Source organism: Dendropsophus ebraccatus, chromosome 13 (genome assembly GCF_027789765.1).
Source record: "Dendropsophus ebraccatus isolate aDenEbr1 chromosome 13, aDenEbr1.pat, whole genome shotgun sequence".
NCBI classification, from domain to species: domain Eukaryota; kingdom Metazoa; phylum Chordata; class Amphibia; order Anura; family Hylidae; genus Dendropsophus; species Dendropsophus ebraccatus.
This window is the reverse complement of record NC_091466.1, coordinates 7,500,815-7,520,833: the sequence shown is the minus strand read 5'-3', so window position 1 is coordinate 7,520,833 and position 20,019 is coordinate 7,500,815. Positions and strand designations below refer to the sequence as shown.

General features: G+C 46.8%; 1 protein-coding gene across 6 annotated transcripts; it reads right to left on the bottom strand.

Moving 5' to 3' along the window:
• Positions 1-900: 900 nt before the first annotated feature.
• TMEM79 (transmembrane protein 79) lies at positions 901-19,991 on the bottom strand. Of its 6 annotated transcripts, none has more exons than XM_069951393.1 (6): positions 19,933-19,991; positions 14,125-14,296; positions 13,795-13,829; positions 6,211-7,540; positions 3,891-4,104; positions 901-2,936 (listed from the first exon to the last, which is right to left on the bottom strand). In XM_069951393.1, the coding sequence occupies exons 4-6, from the start codon at positions 7,400-7,402 to the stop codon at positions 2,768-2,770; spliced, it is 1,575 nt and encodes a 524-aa protein (XP_069807494.1). In that variant the 5' UTR covers positions 7,403-7,540; positions 13,795-13,829; positions 14,125-14,296; positions 19,933-19,991; the 3' UTR covers positions 901-2,767. The 6 variants fall into 6 exon arrangements, with proteins under 6 accessions (XP_069807494.1, XP_069807492.1, XP_069807493.1 ...); XM_069951391.1 differs by lacking the exon at positions 13,795-13,829 and adding an exon at positions 13,065-13,099; XM_069951392.1 differs by lacking the exon at positions 13,795-13,829 and having other exon boundaries at positions 14,080-14,296.
• Positions 19,992-20,019: the final 28 nt, after the last annotated feature.

Sequence of the window (20,019 nt, the reverse complement as noted above, 5' to 3'; positions counted from 1 at the left end):
TTCTCAGTGATGTCACTGCTGATCTCTAGTGATGGATAGGCTGTATTCTCAGTGATGTCACTGATCTCTAGTGATGGATAGGCTGTATTCTCAGTGATGTCACTGATCTCTAGTGATGGATAGGCTGTATTCTCAGTGATGCCACTGCTGATCTCTAGTGATGGATAGGCTGTATTCTCAGTGATGTCGCTGATCTCTAGTGATGGATAGGCTGTATTCTCAGTGATGTCGCTGATCTCTAATGATGGATAGGCTGTATTCTCAGTGATGTCACTGATCTCTAGTGATGGATAGGTTGTATTCTCAGTGATGTCACTGATCTCTAGTGATGGATAGGCTGTATTCTCAGTGATGTCACTGCTGATCTCTAGTGATGGATAGGCTGTATTCTCAGTGATGTCACTGCTGATCTCTAGTGATGGATAGGCTGTATTCTCAGTGATGTCACCGCTGATCTCTAGTGATGGATAGGCTGTATTCTCAGTGATGTCACTGCTGATCTCTAGTGATGGATAGGCTGTATTCTCAGTGATGTCACTGATCTCTAGTGATGGATAGGCTGTATTCTCAGTGATGTCACTGCTGATCTCTAGTGATGGATAGGCTGTATTCTCAGTGATGTCACCGCTGATCTCTAGTGATGGATAGGCTGTATTCTCAGTGATGTCACTGCTGATCTCTAGTGATGGATAGGCTGTATTCTCAGTGATGTCACTGATCCCTAGTGATGGATAGGCTGTATTCTCAGTGATGTCACTGCTGATCTCTAGTGATGGATAGGCTGTATTCTCAGTGATGTCACTGCTGATTGCTAGTGATGGATAGGCTGTATTCTCAGTGATGTCACTGATCTCTAGTGATGGATAGGCTGTATTCTCAGTGATGTCATCTCCCAGTAGATAGGATCATTACAATTGACTTTATTTACAACTACACACAAGACTCCTAATAAATAATAGCTTCAGGTAATTTGTCTCATTCATATAAAAGATCAATGGAAAGAACCCAAGAAGAGTGAGAAATCCCCGGCAAACTCTGTACATGAATCAGGGAGCACCATTACAGCCCGAGCAGGAGATGTACAGCGTTCAGTGGATCCAGCAGCACACAGGTTAAACGCTGCAATGTTCTCCAGCATATAATGATACCCTGCCCGAAATCTCACAGCTTGGCAGACATGTGTAACAATGAGCGGACAGGACCGGGCACGACCAGATGTCAGCATCCACCTGCCCATCACCCGTCAGCAAAGTCATGCTCTGTAGCAATGCTATTATACCTTATTATACGGAATGGGCATTATACGCTGGTTTTACATTCTTATTTTTTTTCTGCCATTTTTTGAGTTTAAATTTCACCCAAAAAATCTGTGTGTGAACATAAGTGTGTAATAAGGAACCCTTGAATAGTTAGGGTACATTCACACTTACCGGATCAGCAGCGAATTTCATTTAAATAACTGAACACAGCATCAAATCTGCTGCGGATCCTGTAGGTGTGAACGCACCCTTAAAGGGGTTATTTAAAAAAATGAACTGGTGCCAGAGATTTTTGTAATTTCCTTCTATTAAAAAATCTCCAGTCTTTCAGTACTTATCAGCTGCTGTATAACCTGCAGGAAGTGGTGTATTATTTCCAGTCTGGAGAGCAGGAAAAGTTTTCTATGGGGAGTTGTTGCTGCTCTGGACAGAGGTGGCAGCAGAGAGCACTGTGTCAGACTGGAGGGAATACACCACATCCAGAAGCTGATAAGTACTGGAAGACTGGAGATTTTTTAATACAAGTAAATTACAAATCTATGGCATTTTCTGGCACCACTTGATTTGAAAGAAAAACTGTTTTGGTGAACAAACCCTTCAATGATTTTGATTTCCATGATCACATGGAGATTTGTTAGCAGGAGAAGAGCACATCATGTCCGCCCCTGAAGACGCTCCGAGCACCTATACCGGCTTTGGTTCTTTCCATGAAGTTGATGAGAATGCAGACTGAAGTGACAGACGATCACAGGAGAACACAGGAGCTCTGGTTTTGGGCAGGTGAAAGGGCAGACAGTGGCAGTGATCCCGGAAACGTCAAGACGCAGCGGGAAACAGACACAAGGAAGTCTTCATGACACCTGGATGCAAAACAGCAAAAGAATAGAGGACAACGCCCCTAAGCAGGAACAGCACCATCAGCAAAGGGCTATCTACCAGAGTCTCCGACATGTCCTTCAAGCCAGAGACTAAGCTGAAGCTGAATATGCCCTTAAAGGGATTATTCCGGCAAACAAAAACATGGCCGCTTTCTCCCAGAAACAGCACTACTCTTATTCTCAGGTTGGGTGTGGGGGTTTTGCATATCAGTTTTATTAAAGAGAATAGAGCTAAATTGTAATACCACACACAACCTGAGGAAAGGGGTGGCGCTGTTTTTGCAAGAAAGTAGCTTTTTCCAAATTTGGATAACCCCTTTAAAGATAAAGAGCTTTAGAACTTTAGATAAGGCAGCAACCTCAGCATGAGCTTGTATACGTCTGGATCCCTGAAGTCCTGGCAGGAGCAGATCAGCCCTTGAAGACAACGCCGATTCAGGCCACCACACGCGTGATGGCATAAAACCTCAAGCAGACGTGCGTGGACGTCGTCCAAAAATCAAGTCATGTAACATACTGGCCATTCTGCTGATCTGCTCTGGGCTCGCCATACATAGACGCCCATCCAAGGTCAGCAATACTGGAGTACTGCTATATAAAGGGTTCTGATTGGTCACCAGGGCTCCGCAGTCAGTGCTGGGGGACAACTCTGTTACCAAGAAAGACCATCTTCTCCGGCTCAACCACAAACATGAAGTAGAGATTGCATATCATCATGCCGAGCAAGGGCAGGAACGTCAGGCCGTAACCAAAGCCACGGAAGGATCGCCCGACAGCGAACGACAGCCAGTAAGTCAGCCTGCAATATGGACAGAAGAAAGAGGTCAAGGTAGGGGCGGAATAAAACAGGATCATAAAACAATGATAATATAGGATGTAGTTAAAGGGATTGTCCAGGCTTAGAAAAACATGGCCGCTTTCTTCCAGACACAGCACCTCTCCTGTCCCCAGGTTGGGTTTGAGGTTCTGCAGCTCAATTCTCAGGTGAAAATCTATTTCTTTCAAATCAGCTGCTGTATGTCCTGCAGGAAGTGGTGTATTCTCTCCAGTCTGACACAGTGCTCTCTGCTGCCACCTCTGTCCATGTCAGGAACTGTCCAGAGCAGGAGAGGTTTTCTATGGGGAGTTGCTGCTGCTTTGAACAGTTCCTGACATGGACAGAGGTGGCCCAGAGAGCACTGTGTCAGACTGGAGAGAATACACCAGTCCCTGCGGGACATACAGCAGCTGATAAGTACTGGAAGACTAGAGATTTTTAAATAAAAGTAAATTACAAATCGATATATATTTCTGAAACCAGTTGATTTGATGCCTGTAGTACCCTTTAAAGTGAATGGAACTGAACTGTAATACCGCTCACAAGCTTCCTAATCCTGGAGAACGCCATTATTCAAGTCAATTACAATAAGAGAGAGTATATGTAATAGTGCAGACTACTACACCTACTCTTTCCTCTGTTTTACATATGTGTCATTGAGTCCTTAGTCACAATGGGCCTGTAGTGTAGTCATTTATATCACTAGCTATTACCAGAAAACAGGTGGAATGAATCACATATCACGCCTCACCACTAGGGGGGGTTGTCCAGGATTAGAAAAACATGGCTCCCTTCCAAAACCATCACCGCACCCCTTCACAGCCTGTGTCTGGTATTGCATGTCAGCATCCACTTCAGTAGAGTCGTGTTACCATACCGGATAGAAACCACAGACAGGTGTGGCAGTGTTTCTTCTGGAGGGGGAGGGACACTTACTGAGACAGCGAGAAGAGACAGGTGAGGAGCGGGATGAACTTCAGCTGCGTCTGGGGCAGGTAAGTGGCCAGCACTGACAGGTTGAAGAAGAACAAGACGAAGAGGAAGGTGCTCTGCTTCACGAACTGCCTGTGGATCGTCACCTCCCGCTCCCGAGGCTTAAACGGGTCGTAGGAAGAAGCGCAGAGACGCGAGATCCCGTGAACTATGACGCCTGCAGAGAGAAGACACAGAAACCAATGTATGGGCATAGGTGCTGACTAAAAATGAGTAAAGTTGATTGTGACTACTCGGCATTTGAATACCGGTGGCTGACAAAGTTGGATGCAGCCCCAGGGAGTCCTGCAAAACATGGATACAGCCATAGGCCATAGTCTGTATTTATGTTTTCCAGGACTCCCTGGGGCTGAATCCAACTTCTTCAACCACCAATATTCAAATGCCGAATGATCGGACTGGCATGGCGATGTATACTGTGGTAGAGAGCACCAGACACTATTTCTGTGGCCTCTACAGAATCACCTTGTGACTAGTTGGGCTGTATACACAAATTTAATAGACTTTAACCCCTTCATGTCAGCAATCCGTATATATACCTTCCTACTGCATATACCCCGTGCAGTAGGAGTGTATATATACGTTCCTGACTTCAGGGGCTGACTGATGTGTGCGGGGTGGCTGCAGTGAAAGCGGTCCCGCACACATCAGTGTGTCCGGAGGTAATAACAGGCAGCTGCAGTGAGAGCGGTCCGGCACACATCAGTGTGTCCAGGGCGTGAGGTAATAAAAGGCAGCTGCAGTGAAAGTGGTCCCGCACACATCAGTGTGTCCGGAGGTAATAACAGGCAGCTGCAGTGAGAGCGGTCCGGCACACATCAGTGTGTCCAGGGCGTGAGGTAATAAAAGGCAGCTGCAGTGAGAGCGGTCCGGCACACATCAGTGTGTCCGGGGCGGGAGGTAATAACAGGCAGCTGCAGTGAGAGCGGTCCCGCACACATCAGTGTGTCCGGGGCCGGATGTAATAACAGGCAGCTGCAGTGAGAGCGGTCCCGCACACATCAGTGTGTCCGGGGCGGGAGGTAATAACAGGCAGCTGCAGTGAGAGCGGTCCGGCACACATCAGTGTGTCCGGGGCCGGATGCAATAACAGGCAGCTGCAGTGAGAGCGGTCCCGCACACATCAGTGTGCCCGGGGCAGGAGGTAGTAACAGGCAGCTGCAGTGAGAGCGCTCCCGCACACATCAGTGCGTCCGGGGCCAGAGGTAATGTGATCCTGCAGCTGCTTGCCATTAACCCCTTAAACGCTGCAATCTATAGCGATCACGGCATTTAAGGTAATCAGTGAAGAATAGAGTGCTTGTGCTGACGGGCAGCATATAAATATACCTTCTTGCCCATTTAAAAAAATTAAATAAACATATTACATATCGTAGCGTGTGAAATTGTCCGATCTATTAAAATATAACATTATTGTTCCTGAAAAAAATAAAAACTTAACACACCAGGATTGCTGATTTTTTAAAATAATATATCAGAATTTTTTTTTATAAAAAGCAATCAAAATTTTTCAGTTACACCAATATGATATTAAAAAAAACGAGAGATCATGGCGCAAAAAAATGACACCCCGACCAGCCCTGTATGTGGAAAAATAAAAGCACTCTGGCTCTTAGAAGGTGAGGAGGAACACTGCATTAATCTGACCCCGACGTCCGGGCATCATTGGGCTCGGTCTTGAAGGGGTTAATAACGCTAACTGGTTAAAGTTAACGTATACAGGACAGTCACTAGGTTACTCCATTACTGATCGTGACTACGGTGTTTCAGATCCAGACATTGGAGAGGTCCAACAACGTACTCACTGAGCCTATGTAGTGTTCTAGGTAGCAGCGGATTATAATAGGTCTGTTTCGGGCGGTAGCCCGGGGCCCATGGCCACCCAAACAGACGTATACTTTCAGTGATGTATTGTCTACTGGCTGCAGTTCTGCCATGATTTTCAAAAATAAATCACTGCTTTTTTATCGCAATTTTGCACTATGGAATACTAAAGATATAGTTACAGGGGTAGGGCCCAGCTTGGTGAACAGCCCAGGGCTTATGGTAAAGTTAACCCACCCCTGGTTCTAGGGAGGTCTGGGTGCAAAGCATTCAATGCCTGGTATCCAGCGTGTGGTTGAGGGGTACCAGACCTATGTGAACCCACCCTAAGAAGACATCAGAAGTGTGACTGCTGCCTGATGGGTCAGTAGAGAAGATATGAGAGAAGCTACAAACAAGGGTGTACAGATAATATGAAGGAGGAGAAATATTTTCTTACCCAGAACGATAGGAAACGAGGCAAAGGCCGAACACCGTAAAGTGTACACCAGTCTGGTGGGCACATCCGGTATGACAGGAGCATCGAAGGGCAACCATGCGAAGGCTGCGAAAAGAAAGGCTGGGAATATAACCATAGAGAGCACAAAGGAGCCCACAATCTTTAAGCAGGCCGAGTGACAGTGACAGCAGCCTGGATGGACAGGTTCCGTCTCAGTAGGTCTTCGGGTAAGACGTAATAAGGGCTCGCTCTCGGCTTCTCCTTTTTCAACGTCTACCTTTTCACTCAGATCCATCCGCACGGTTTTCATGTGGTCCTCCAGAGGAGGGTGTTCAACGAAAAAGGCCGTGTTAATGACCACCTGCGAGACATTGTCCTCGTCTCCGCTCTTCCCCTTAGGGTCTTCACTGGGATCATACAGACCTGCATTGCTCAACTTTGCAATACACTTGGGAGACTGTTTCTTATCTGGGTAGGGCAGTGTCACTTGGGCATCTTCATGCTTGGTGCCCACAAAATCGTCTTCAGAGGAGTTTGTGCGCCTTGAAGTCTCCGAGCCGCTTCTGCTCCTCTCAGAGTCAGTGGGTGTACCGTCAGCATACGGGATGGCCTTATCTTTTCTTTCCACATCAGAGGCCCAGTCTTTCTTTTCTGGTTCACCGGCTTCGTTTTTCCTCTCTGGTTCTGCGGCTTCATCAGTCTCATCTTTCTGTTCCGTTTCATCAGCCTCATCTTTCTGTTTCGGTTCAGCGGCCCAGTCTCTCTTTTCCTCACAAACACGGTCAGGATCCTTACAATTGTGACACAGATTCATGTAGTTCTCTACACATTCTTTGCATGGACAAGATGGGTTAACGGAAAGTTTTCGTGAGGTGGGTAAAGACTGGTCAAAGTAGTTGGCAGCTGGGTCTTTGTGCTCTTGAGGTTGTCCGTCCTGTGCACTGTCCACACTGCCCTTGTCTTGTGGATCTTTTTTGACGCCATCTTCTGTAATTTCAGACTGTACACCGTTGTTGACTTCGGGCTCTTTGGACTCCTTTGGGGCGTTCAGAACATCCAGTTCATAAAAGCCGACACTTCTTGGCTTTTTCTTCTCTTCTGAAGTCTTCTGTAAAGCAAGAAAGTCTAAAGGAACAAGCTCTTTCCCCTCTGAAGAGACTGGTTGAAGGATTACATTCTGGGTCTCGGCCATTTTTGTTTTCGTGTTCACTACAGGACTTAACCATTTACACCATGGTCGATGACTTCAGTACACATCTGTGGTATCCAACAGGAAGAGAATGAATGAGTCCTTCAGACTAATTCCCATAAAACTTTACACTGGGGCCAACTGGTAATAAAAAGAGAAAGAAATTTGGTGTAAATCCTCAAACAACCGGCACTGGATCAGATCAGATTTGACTGTGAATCTTCTATCATGGCGCCTATATACAAGAATATAACTACTATAATACTGCTCCTGTATACAGGAATATAACTACTATAATACTGCCCCTATATACAGGAATATAACTACTATAATACTGCTCCTATATACAAGAATATAACTACTATAATACTGCTCCTATATACAGGAATATAACTACTATAATACTGCTCCTATATACAGGAATATAACTACTATAATACTGCTCCTATATACAGGAATATAACTACTATAATACTGCTCCTATATACAGGGATATAACTACTATAATACTGCCCCTATATACAGGAATATAACTACTATAATACTGCCCCCTATATACGGGGATATAACTACTATAATACTGCTCCTATATACAAGAATATAACTACTATAATACTGCTCCTATATACAGGGATATAATTACTATAATACTGCTCCTATATACAAGAATATAACTACTATAATACTGCTCCTATATACAAGAATATAACTGCTATAATACCGCTCCTGTATACAGGAATATAACTACTATAATACTGCCCCTATATACAGGAATATAACTACTATAATACTACTCCCTATATACTGGGATATAACTACTATAATACTGCTCCTATATACAGGGATATAACTACTATAATACTGCTCCTATATACAGGAATATAACTACTATAATACTGCTCCTGTATACAGGGATATAACTACTATAATACTGCTCCTATATACAAGGATATAACTACTATAATACTGCTCCTATATACAAGGATATAACTACTATAATACTGCTCCTATATACAGGAATATAACTACTATAATACTGCTCCTATATACAGGAATATTAACTACTATAATACTGCCCCCTATATACAGGGATATAACTACTATAATACTGCCCCCTATATACAGGGATATACCTACTATAATATATGCACAAGCCAAAAAGACAGAAATGGCTGCACATCGCACCCATGGCTGACACGAAAGCTTATTCAGCTACATTTAAAACCAACATCAGAAGTTAGTATATAATTTGGCCAAACCATATTGCCTCATGTACCACGTGCAGGTCTTCTGATACACATGAGTCCCTAACCAAAAAACATCACTGTGCCGGTCAGCGACCACAATCCCCGCAAAACGTGCGCAAGCAGAGAAGGGGGGCCACGAAATGGCCCTGCAACCCCATTGTCACAGGACCAGACCCTAAAGGGCCCCCCCAGACCCCACAGGCGGAAAAAGTGGACGCCAAGCAACACAAGTGTGAACAAGCTCTTACCTCTCTCCATTCCTCTGCAGGTAGAATGGGAGAATACTAGGAGGTCCTCCCCTTATGTACACAGGTGCTTCCTGCTAATTTGGATCACATGGGTCTTACAAAGCACGAGTGCTAGCCACAATGAAAAAAGGGACAGAATACATAAAATATGCACAAGTATATAATTTGGCCAAACCATATTGCCTCATGTACCACGTGCAGGTCTTCTGATGTTGGTTTTAAATGTAGCTGAATAAGCTTTCGTGTCAGCCATGGGTGCGATGTGCAGCCATTTCTGTCTTTTTGGCTTGTGCATATATAACTACTATAATACTGCTCCTATATACAGGAATATAACTACTATAATACTGCTCCTATATACATATATATAACTGTTATAATACTGCCCCCTATATACATATATATAACTGTTATAATACTGCCCCCTATATACAGGGATATATATTACACACATATATGATGTATGCACCCCCTCCTCGCTGTCACATACACATCTTTTTGTCTTTTGTCTCCAGGCTTCATACATAGCCCTATGCATATTATTATTATCCTGGATAATCCTGTCGGGCTGTATAATAGCAGGAGATTGCCGCCTGATATCTGGACATGTTCTTGGTCCAGTTGAGTCAGACAGAGCTGGATGTCTCCCTCCTCCTCCTCGTGCTGCTATCCTAAGCGGAGGAGGCGTCCGCACGCTGTAGAGAGCCGGCACGCCCGGGTGACAGCACTGCCCATTATATTATAGTCATCACTGCTCATTAGGATTATGATTAAACCTAGAGATGGTATCACCCGATGCACATGTGTTATACCGTATTATATAAGTGTATTTATATTGTGTAACACCAGGGAAGACCGGACAGGACTCGGCTATAAACTATGTTACATCTCCCCAAAACAGCTGATCCATCCATACATCTGGTGGGGGTATCAGAGGATATAGCTGCCATACATCTGGTGGGGGTATCAGAGAATATAGCCACCATACATCTGGTGGGGGTATCAGAGGATATAGCCACCATACATCTGGTGGGGGTATCAGAGGATATAGCCACCATACATCTGGTGGGGGTATCAGAGGATATAGCTGCCATACATCTAGTGGGGGTATCAGAGGATATAGCTGCCATACATCTAGTGGGGGTCACCCAGCACATATTACCCAGGACAGTGACTGCCCCTCATAGCGTTATATATTTTATTATATTACCCAGGACAGTGACTGCCCCTCATAGCATTATATTATATTACCCGGGATAGTGACTGCCCCTCATAGCATTATATTATATTACCCGGGATAGTGACTGCCCCTCATAGCGTTATATTATATTACCCAGGACAGTGACTTCCCCTCATAGCGTTATATTATATTACCCGGGATAGTGACTGCCCCTCATAGCATTATATTATATTACCCGGGATAGTGACTGCCCCTCATAGCGTTATATTATATTACCCAGGATAGTGACTGCCCCTCATAGCGTTATATTATATTACCCAGGACAGTGACTGCCCCTCATAGCGTTATATTATATTACCCAGGATAGTGACTGCCCCTCATAGCGTTATATTATATTACCCCGGATAGTGACTGCCCCTCATAGCGTTATATTATATTACCCAGGATAGTGACTGCCCCTCATAGCATTATATTATATTACCCGGGATAGTGACTGCCCCTCATAGCGTTATATTACCCGGGATAGTGACTGCCCCTCATAGCGTTATATTATATTACCCAGGATAGTGACTGCCCCTCATAGCATTATATTATATTACCCAGGATAGTGACTGCCCCTCATAGCATTATATTATATTACCCAGGACAGTGACTGCCCCTATAGCGTTATATTATATTACCCAGGACAGTGACTGCCCCCATAGCGTTATATTATATTACCCAGGACAGTGACTGCCCCTCATAGCATTATATTATATTACCCAGGACAGTGACTGCCCCCATAGCGTTATATTATATTACCCGGGATAGTGACTGCCCCTCATAGCATTATATTATATTATATTACCCCGGATAGTGACTGCCCCTCATAGCGTTATATTATATTACCCAGGATAGTGACTGCCCCTCATAGCATTATATTATATTACCCAGGATAGTGACTGCCCCTCATAGCGTTATATTATATTACCCGGGATAGTGACTGCCCCTCATAGCGTTATATTATATTACCCAGGACAGTGACTGCCCCTCATAGCGTTATATTATATTACCCAGAATCAGACCTCACAAACAAAAAGCATGCCAAATAGTATCGGTGGCACATCCAAGACCAAATATAAACTAAATGAATGCATATATGGTATAACAAAATATATTTTATTGGTACACAACAACAAGTGGGACATATAGATTAAAAACACTTAAAAATGTACAAACAATCAAACAAACAAAGTGCCATGTATGATAAACAGGCACAAGGACCAGCCGATAGTTACAAGTAAACAGGATCCCCGCTGATGTATGGTAATGTAAAGTGCAATAGACACAAGTACAAGAAAGAAATGCAAGGTAAGTAGAAAAGGGCCGAAGCCCATAGAGAGTATATCACCAGACAGGAGGATCTATATCAGCGTCCACAGAACCCCACGCGTTCCGTCCCCGCTTGGGACCCTTGAGAAAGTCCCAAGCGGGGACGGAACGCGTGGGGTTCTGTGGACGCTGATATAGATCCTCCTGTCTGGTGATATACTCTCTATGGGCTTCGGCCCTTTTCTACTTACCTTGCATTTCTTTCTTGTACTTGTGTCTATTGCACTTTACATTACCATACATCAGCGGGGATCCTGTTTACTTGTAACTATCGGCTGGTCCTTGTGCCTGTTTATCATACATGGCACTTTGTTTGTTTGATTGTTTGTACATTTTTAAGTGTTTTTAATCTATATGTCCCACTTGTTGTTGTGTACCAATAAAATATATTTTGTTATACCATATATGCATTCATTTAGTTTATATTTGGTCTTGGATGTGCCACCGATACTATTTGGCATGCTTTTTGTTTGTGAGGTCTGATTCTAGGTATTTCATGCCAATTCGGTTTGAGCACCCTAACTAATTTACAGCATATTTATCTATTTATTTTTCACGTCACATTGTGTGGGGTAGTGCCTTGTCCGTCACTTTAGTTATATATTATATTACCCGGGATAGTGACTGCCCCTCATAGCGTTATATTATATTACCCGGGATAGTGACTGCCCCTCATAGCGTTATATTATATTACCCAGGATAGTGACTGCCCCTCATAGCGTTATATTATATTACCCGGGATAGTGACTGCCCCTCATAGCGTTATATTATATTATATTACCCAGGATAGTGACTGCCCCTCATAGCGTTATATTATATTATATTACCCAGGATAGTGACTGCCCCTCATAGCGTTATATTATATTACCCGGGATAGTGACTGCCCCTCATAGCGTTATATTATATTACCCAGGATAGTGACATGGTCACCAGGTAAACACATAAAGCGAGTGAAGTCATGGAGGGAGCGATATGTGGGATAAACAGGTCCTACCAGTCCCTGGTACATGTCACACTACATCAGACCGGAGACACCATCACTAGGAGGGATGAACGGCCGCTGCTCAATGTGCTCTGGCTGCACTTAGAGTGTAAGCTCTGGAGACCAGGGACGTACCTCTCTATAGGTGTATACAGCAGTATATAGGAGTATACAGCTCTGGAGACCAGGGACGTACCTCTCTATAGGTGTATACAGCAGTATATAGGAGTATACAGCTCTGGAGACCAGGGACGTACCTCTCTATAGGTGTATACAGCAGTATATAGGAGTATACAGCTCTGGAGACCAGGGTCGTACCTCTCTATAGGCGTATACAGTTGTATATAGGAGTATACAGCTCCGGGTGACAGGGTCGTATCTCTCTATAGGTTTATACAGTTGTATTTAGGAGTATACAGCTCCGGGTGACAGGGTCGTACCTTTCTATAGGTGTATACAGTTGTATATAGGAGTATACAGCTCCGGGTGACAGGGACGTACCTCTCTATAGGTGTATACAGCTGTATATAGGAGTATACTGTTCCGGGGAACGTACCTCTCTATAGTTGTATACAGCTGTATATATGTGTATACAGCAGTATATAGGAGTACACAGCTCCTGGTGACAGGGACGTACCTCTCTATAGGTGTATACAGCTCCGGGGGACGTACCTCTCTATAGGTGTATACAGCTGTATATAGGTGTATACAGCTCCGGGGGACGTACCTCTCCATATGTGTATACAGCAGTATATAGGAGTACACAGCTCCTGGTGACAGGGACGTACCTCTCTATAGGTGTATACAGGTGTATATAGGTGTATACAGCTCCGGGGGACGTATCTCTCTATAGGTGTATACACCAGTATATAGGAGTACACAGCTCCTGGTGACAGGGACGTACCTCTCTATAGGTGTATACAGGTGTATATAGCTCCGGGGGACATACCCCTCTATAGGTGTATACAGCTCCGGGGGACGTACCCCTCTATAGGTGTATACATCTGTATATAGGAGTACACAGCTCCTGGTGACAGGGACGTACCTCTCTATAGGTGTATACAGGTGTATACAGCTCCGGGGGACGTACCTCTCTAAAGGGGTATACAGCTGTATATAGGAGTACACAGCTCCTGGTGACAGGGACGTACCTCTCTATAGGTGTATACAGGTGTATACAGCTCCGGGGGACGTACCTCTCTATAGGTGTATACAGCTGTATATAGGTGTATACAGCTCTGAGGGATGTACCTCTCTATAGGTGTATACAGCTGTATATAGGTGTATACAGCTCCGGGGGACATACCCCTCTATAGGTGTATACAGCTGTATATAGGAGTACACAGCTCCTGGTGACAGGGACGTACCTCTCTATAGGTGTATACAGCTCCGGGGGACGTACCTCTCTATAGGTGTATACAGGTGTATACAGCTCCGGGGGACGTACCTCTCTAAAGGTGTATACAGCTCCGGGGGACGTACCTCTCTAAAGGTGTATACAGCTCCGGGGGACGTACCTCTCTATAGGTGTATACAGGTGTATACAGCTCCGGGGGACGTACCTCTCTATAGCTGTATACAGGTGTATACAGCTCCGGGGGACGTACCTCTCTATAGGTGTATACAGCTGTATACAGCTCCGGGGGACGTACCTCTCTATAGGTGTATACAGGTGTATACAGCTCCGGGGGACGTACCTCGGGAGTTCTGGGTGCAGTCAGCCGCAGCTCCTTCCTGCTTTTCCAGCCGCCTCCAATGTCCCAGCACTTCCGGATTACAGGCTTCTTTACCTGTCAGAGGTGTGTGCAGGGGGCGGGGCCTGTCCTAGTGGGCCGGTCCATTGGTTTAACCCTTCCCGACCGGCAGACCCTGTAGAAATAAGAATGGAAGGGATAGTATAACAGATCGGCTTTGTTGACTCTCAGGATCACATTTGACCCCAGACGCTGCCGGATTATCAGTCTGGACACAATACCCCCATAAACCACGGCCTTGTGCTCACTCACAGACAAACAGGTGCGGGGGGATTAACCTGCGGGGGGCGCCGCACACAATAATCCCCCCCGTCCTGTTACCTGATCCCTGATATCCCACCCGGGTAACATCACTGGAATACAGAAGAGATTAATATACTGATGTATCCGTGTAACAACGAGGCCGGTGTCATGTGTTCCAGGTCAAGGTGAGAAAGGTCATAGGTCAGTGTAACCTGGCAGGACCCAGAAGGCCTCAGTCCCATCACACACTGCAGGATATGGGGCTGACCGCAGTACGGGCGTCTGTATACCTGCAGAGTCCACGCCACACAATCACCTGGATTATCAGGAGATGGAGGAACTATAAACCTCAGCAATCCCTGTGTGTCCTGGTGTCAGGGTGTGAGGAGCGGTCACTTATCACCAACACAAACAGGGAAAAGTGATAGCGAGGTATCTATAGTGTCTCCACCCAAATACAGGTGTGTACGGCTGTGTATGCCCAGTGTGTATTAGGAGGGTGCGTAACAGCGCCCCACACAGGAGGAGAGTGTGTAACAGCGCCCCACACAGGAGGAGGGTGTGTAACAGCGCCCCGCACAGGAGGAAGGTGTGTAACAGCGCCCCACACAGGAGGAGGGTGCGTAACAGCGCCCCACACAGGAGGAGGGTGTGTAACAGCGCCCCACACAGGAGGAGGGTTATAACAGCGCCCCACACAGGAGGAGGGTGTGTAACAGCGCCTCACACAGGAGGAGGGTTATAACAGCGCCCCACACAGGAGGAGGGTGTGTAACAGCGCCCCACACAGGAGGAGGGTTATAACAGCGCCCCACACAGGAGGAGGGTGTGTAACAGCGCCCCACACAGGAGGAGGGTTATAACAGCGCCCCACACAGGAGGAGGGTGTGTAACAGCGCCCCACACAGGAGGAGGGTGTGTAATAGCGCCCCACAAAGGAGGAGGGTTATAACAGCGCCCCACACAGGAGGAGGGTTATAACAGCGCCCCACACAGGAGGAGGGTGTGTAACAGCGCCCCCACACAGGAGGCGGGTGTGTAACAGCGCCCCACACAGGAGGAGGGTGTGTAACAGCGCCCCACACAGGAGGAGGGTGTGTAACAGCGCCCCCACACAGGAGGCGGGTGTGTAACAGCGCCCCACAAAGGAGGAGGGTGTGTAACAGCGCCCCACACAGGAGGAGGGTGTGTAACAGCGCCCCACACAGGAGGAGGGTGTGTAACAGCGCACCACACAGGAGGAGGGTAACAGCGCCCCACACAGGAGGAAGGTGCTTAACAGCGCCCCACACAGGAGGAGGGTTATAACAGCGCCCCACACAGGAGGAGGGTGTGTAACAGTGCCCCACACAGGAGGAGGGTGTGTAACAGCAACCCACACAGGAGGAGGGTGTGTTACAGCACCCCACACAGGAGGAGGGTGTGTAACAGCGCCCCACACAGGAGGAGGGTGTGTAACAGCGCCCCACACAGGAGAAGGGTGTGTAACAGCGCCCCACACAGGAGGAGGGTGTGTAACAGCGCCACACACAGGAGGAGGGTGTGTAACAGCGCCCCACACAGGAGGAGGGTGTGTAACAGCGCCCCACACAGGAGGAGGGTTATAACAGCGCCCCACACAGGAGGGTGTGTAACAGCGCCCCACACAGGAGGAGGGTGTGTAAGAGCGCCCCACACAGGAGGAGGGTGTGTAACAGCACCCCACACAGGAGGAGGGTGTGTAACAGCGCCCCACACAGGAGGAGGGTGTGTAACAGCGCCCCACACAGGAGGAGGGTGTGTAACAGCGCCCCACACAGGAGGAGGGTGTGTAACAGCGCCCCCACACAGGAGGCGGGTGTGTAACAGCGCCCCACACAGGAGGAGGGTGTGTAACAGCGCCCCACACAGGAGGAGGGTGTGTAACAGCGCCCCACACAGGAGGAGGGTGTGTAACAGCGCCCCACACAGGAGGAGGGTGTGTAACAGCACCCCACACAGGAGGAGGGTGTGTAACAGCGCCCCACACAGGAGGAGGGTGTGTAACAGCGCCCCCACACAGGAGGAGGGTGTGTAACAGCGCCCCACACAGGAGGAGGGTGTGTAACAGCGCCCCACACAGGAGGAGGGTGTGTAACAGCGCCCCACAGAGGAGGAGGGTGTGTAACAGCGCCCCACACAGGAGGAGGGTGTGTAACAGCGCCCCACACAGGAGGAGGGTGTGTAACAGCGCCCCACACAGGAGGAGGGTGTGTAACAGCGCCCCCACACAGGAGGAGGGTGTGTAACAGCGCCCCACACAGGAGGAGGGTGTGTAACAGTGCCCCACACAGGAGGAGGGTGTGTAACAGCGCCCCACAGAGGAGGAGGGTGTGTAACAGCGCCCCACACAGGAGGAGGGTGTGTAACAGCGCCCCACACAGGAGGAGGGTGTGTAACAGCGCCCCACACAGGCCCTGTCACTGGGGAGGAAGCTGAAGAGTGCAAGACAGCAGAAGCAGAGGAGGGAGCCTCAGATGTTTGCTGGTTATTTAAATTAAACCCCTTGTGTGAAAACCACTTGTCTTGCCATCGCCCATTTGGCGGAAAAAAATGCCTGGCCACTGATTTGGGTGCACTCAGTCACTTGGTGCAGTGGGCACTACAAGCTGAGGTACTGCCCACAGGCTGCCCACTCTGGGCTGCAGTGCTCACTACTCTGGGCTGCAGTGCTCACTACTCCTGGCTGCAGTGCTCACTACTCTGGGCTGCAGTGCTCACTACTCTGGGCTGCAGTGCTCACTACTCCTGGCTGCAGTGCTCACTACTCCTGGCTGCAGTGCTCACTACTCCTGGCTGCAGTGCTCACTACTCTGGGCTGCAGTGCTCACTACTCCTGGCTGCAGTGCTCACTACTCTGGGCTGCAGTGCTCACTACTCCTGGCTGCAGTGCTCACTACTCCTGGCTGCAGTGCTCACTATTCCGGGCTGCAGAGCTCACTACTCCGGGCTGCAGAGCTCACTATTCCGGGCTGCAGAGCTCACTACTCCGGGCTGCAGAGCTCACTACTCCTGGCTGCAGTGCTCACTATTCCGGGCTGCAGTGCTCACTACTCCTGGCTGCAGAGCTCACTATTCCTGGCTGCAGAGCTCACTACTCCTGGCTGCAGTGCTCACTACTCCTGGCTGCACGTTCCCTATTAGTCGGTGAACAGTCCAACGCTTGGTGACTTCTGCCACCTCCTTATCCGGCCAGCGTATCCCGGCAGACGGCGCTGAAACTCATCTGTCCGGGGGACAAGAGCAGCAGACCAGACCTGAAGGCCGGAGAGGTGGTGTGCGACAACGGCCGATATCTGGTAGCAGCTTCGGGCTCAGCCAGTTTGAAGCACATCCCTTGCCTGACGCATGTGCTGAACTTGGTGGCGCAGAGCTTCCTGCCATATTAGCCTGAGATCTGCTGCAGACGTGCGTTCTGTGAGAGCACACCAGGCATTCTCAGTCTGCTGCAGCAAAACTTTGGCCTCCCCCCCCCATATGTCACGTACCCACACGCTGGAACTGCACTGTGCATGTGCTGCACAGAGTCTGCAAGCAGCAGCAGCAGTCAAGTCTCAGCAGAGAGATGCACGGGGAGCCGCAGCGAGGAACAACGCTTCACACCAAAGCAGTGCGCCACCACGCGGGACATTGTGCTCAGATGCTCTGAGTACTCCACACATATGGTCAGCGCTGAAGACACCGCCATCATCAGCACTACCATCCCCACCCTATGCCTGCTGGGAAAAACACTTCAGGATATGATGGAAGATGGCAGGACGGCACAGGAGGAAGCGCTGGAGGAAGAAGGACAATTCTCCCCATTCTAGTTGCATCTGCAGCCTTCTACCCCTTCCTACACACATTCTACAGCAATTTTAGGGGTCAAAGTTTGGGTGCCTATTGACCTCAATGGGGTTTGAGTCCGAGCGTAAGTTTGTGTCCAGATCCAGGTCATCAAATTTTTTTCCCCACGAGTTCGAAAGAACCAACTGAACCCAAATTTCCACGGGTCCGCTTATCACTATATATGAGGCATATAACGTCCTGTATAGGAGGTATATACTTTATAACACCCTGTATATGAGGTATATAGTGTACTGCACCCTGTATATGTAGTATATACTATATAACACCCTGTATATGTAGTATATACTATATAACACCCTGTATATGAGGTATATAGTGTACTGCACCCTGTATATGTAGTATATACTATATAACACCCTGTATATGAGGTATATAGTGTACTGCACCCTGTATGAGGTATATAGTATGTAACAACCTGTATATGAGGTATATAACACCCTGTATATGAGGTATATAGTATAGAACGCCCTGTATGAGGTATATAGTGTACAGCACCCTGTATATGTAGTATATACTATATAACACCCTGTATATGAGGTATATAGTGTACTGCACCCTGTATATGAGGTATATAGTGTATAACACCCTGTATATGAGGTATATACTATATAACATCCTGTATATGAGGTATATAGTGTACTGCACCCTGTATATGTAGTATATACTATATAACACCCTGTATATGAGGTATATAGTATATTACACCCTGTATATTAGGTATATAGTGTACTGCACCCTGTATATAGTGTACTGCACCCTGTATATGAGGTATATAGTATATTACACCCTGTATATTAGGTATATAGTGTACTGCACCCTGTATATGTAGTATATACTATATAACACCCTGTATATGAGGTATATAGTGTACTGCACCCTGCATATTAGGTATATAGTGTATAACACCCTGTATATGAGGTATATAGTATATTACACCCTGTATATTAGGTATATAGTGTACTGCACCCTGTATATAGTGTACTGCACCCTGTATGAGGTATATAGTATGTAACAACCTGTATATGAGGTATATAACACCCTGTATATGAGGTATATAGTATAGAACGCCCTGTATATGAGGTATATAACACCCTGTATATGAGGTATATAGTGTACTGCACCCTGTATATGTAGTATATACTATATAACACCCTGTATATGAGGTATATAGTGTACTGCACCCTGTATGAGGTATATAGTATGTAACAACCTGTATATGAGGTATATAGTATAGAACGCCCTGTATATGAGGTATATAGTATGTAACAACCTGTATATGAGGTATATAACACCCTGTATATGAGGTATATAGTATAGAACGCCCTGTATATGAGGTATATAGTGTACTGCACCCTGTATATGTAGTATATACTATATAACACCCTGTATGTGAGGTATATAGTGTACTGCACCCTGTATATGTAGGATATTACACCCTGTATATTAGGTATATAGTGTACTGCACCCTGTATATAGTGTATAACACCCTGTATATGAGGTATATAGTATATTACACCCTGTATATGAGGTATATAGTATATTACACCCTATATATTAGGTATATAGTGTACTGCACCCTGTATATGCATTGTGTATGCTATGTATAGGAGAATGCTGTATACACAACACGTGCTTAGATACCAGCATTCTGAGTCAGCTTCCCCCGACTACTCTCCCGCCTTCTGGTCAGTGACGTCACTTGCCACACCTTGTAGCTCCGCCCACTCT

Excerpts from the sequence above, each read along its gene's own strand:
- TMEM79 (XM_069951392.1), bottom strand. The coding sequence starts at position 7,402 with ATGGCCGAGACCCAGAATGTAATCCTTCAACCAGTCTCTTCAGAGGGG. Across the intron at positions 4,105-6,210 it reads CTCGTTTCCTATCGTTCTGG|GCGTCATAGTTCACGGGATC; the intron begins GTAAGAAAATAT and ends TTCTCTCTGCAG. Across the intron at positions 2,937-3,890 it reads TGTCTCTTCTCGCTGTCTCA|GCTGACTTACTGGCTGTCGT; the intron begins GTAAGTGTCCCT and ends TCCATATTGCAG.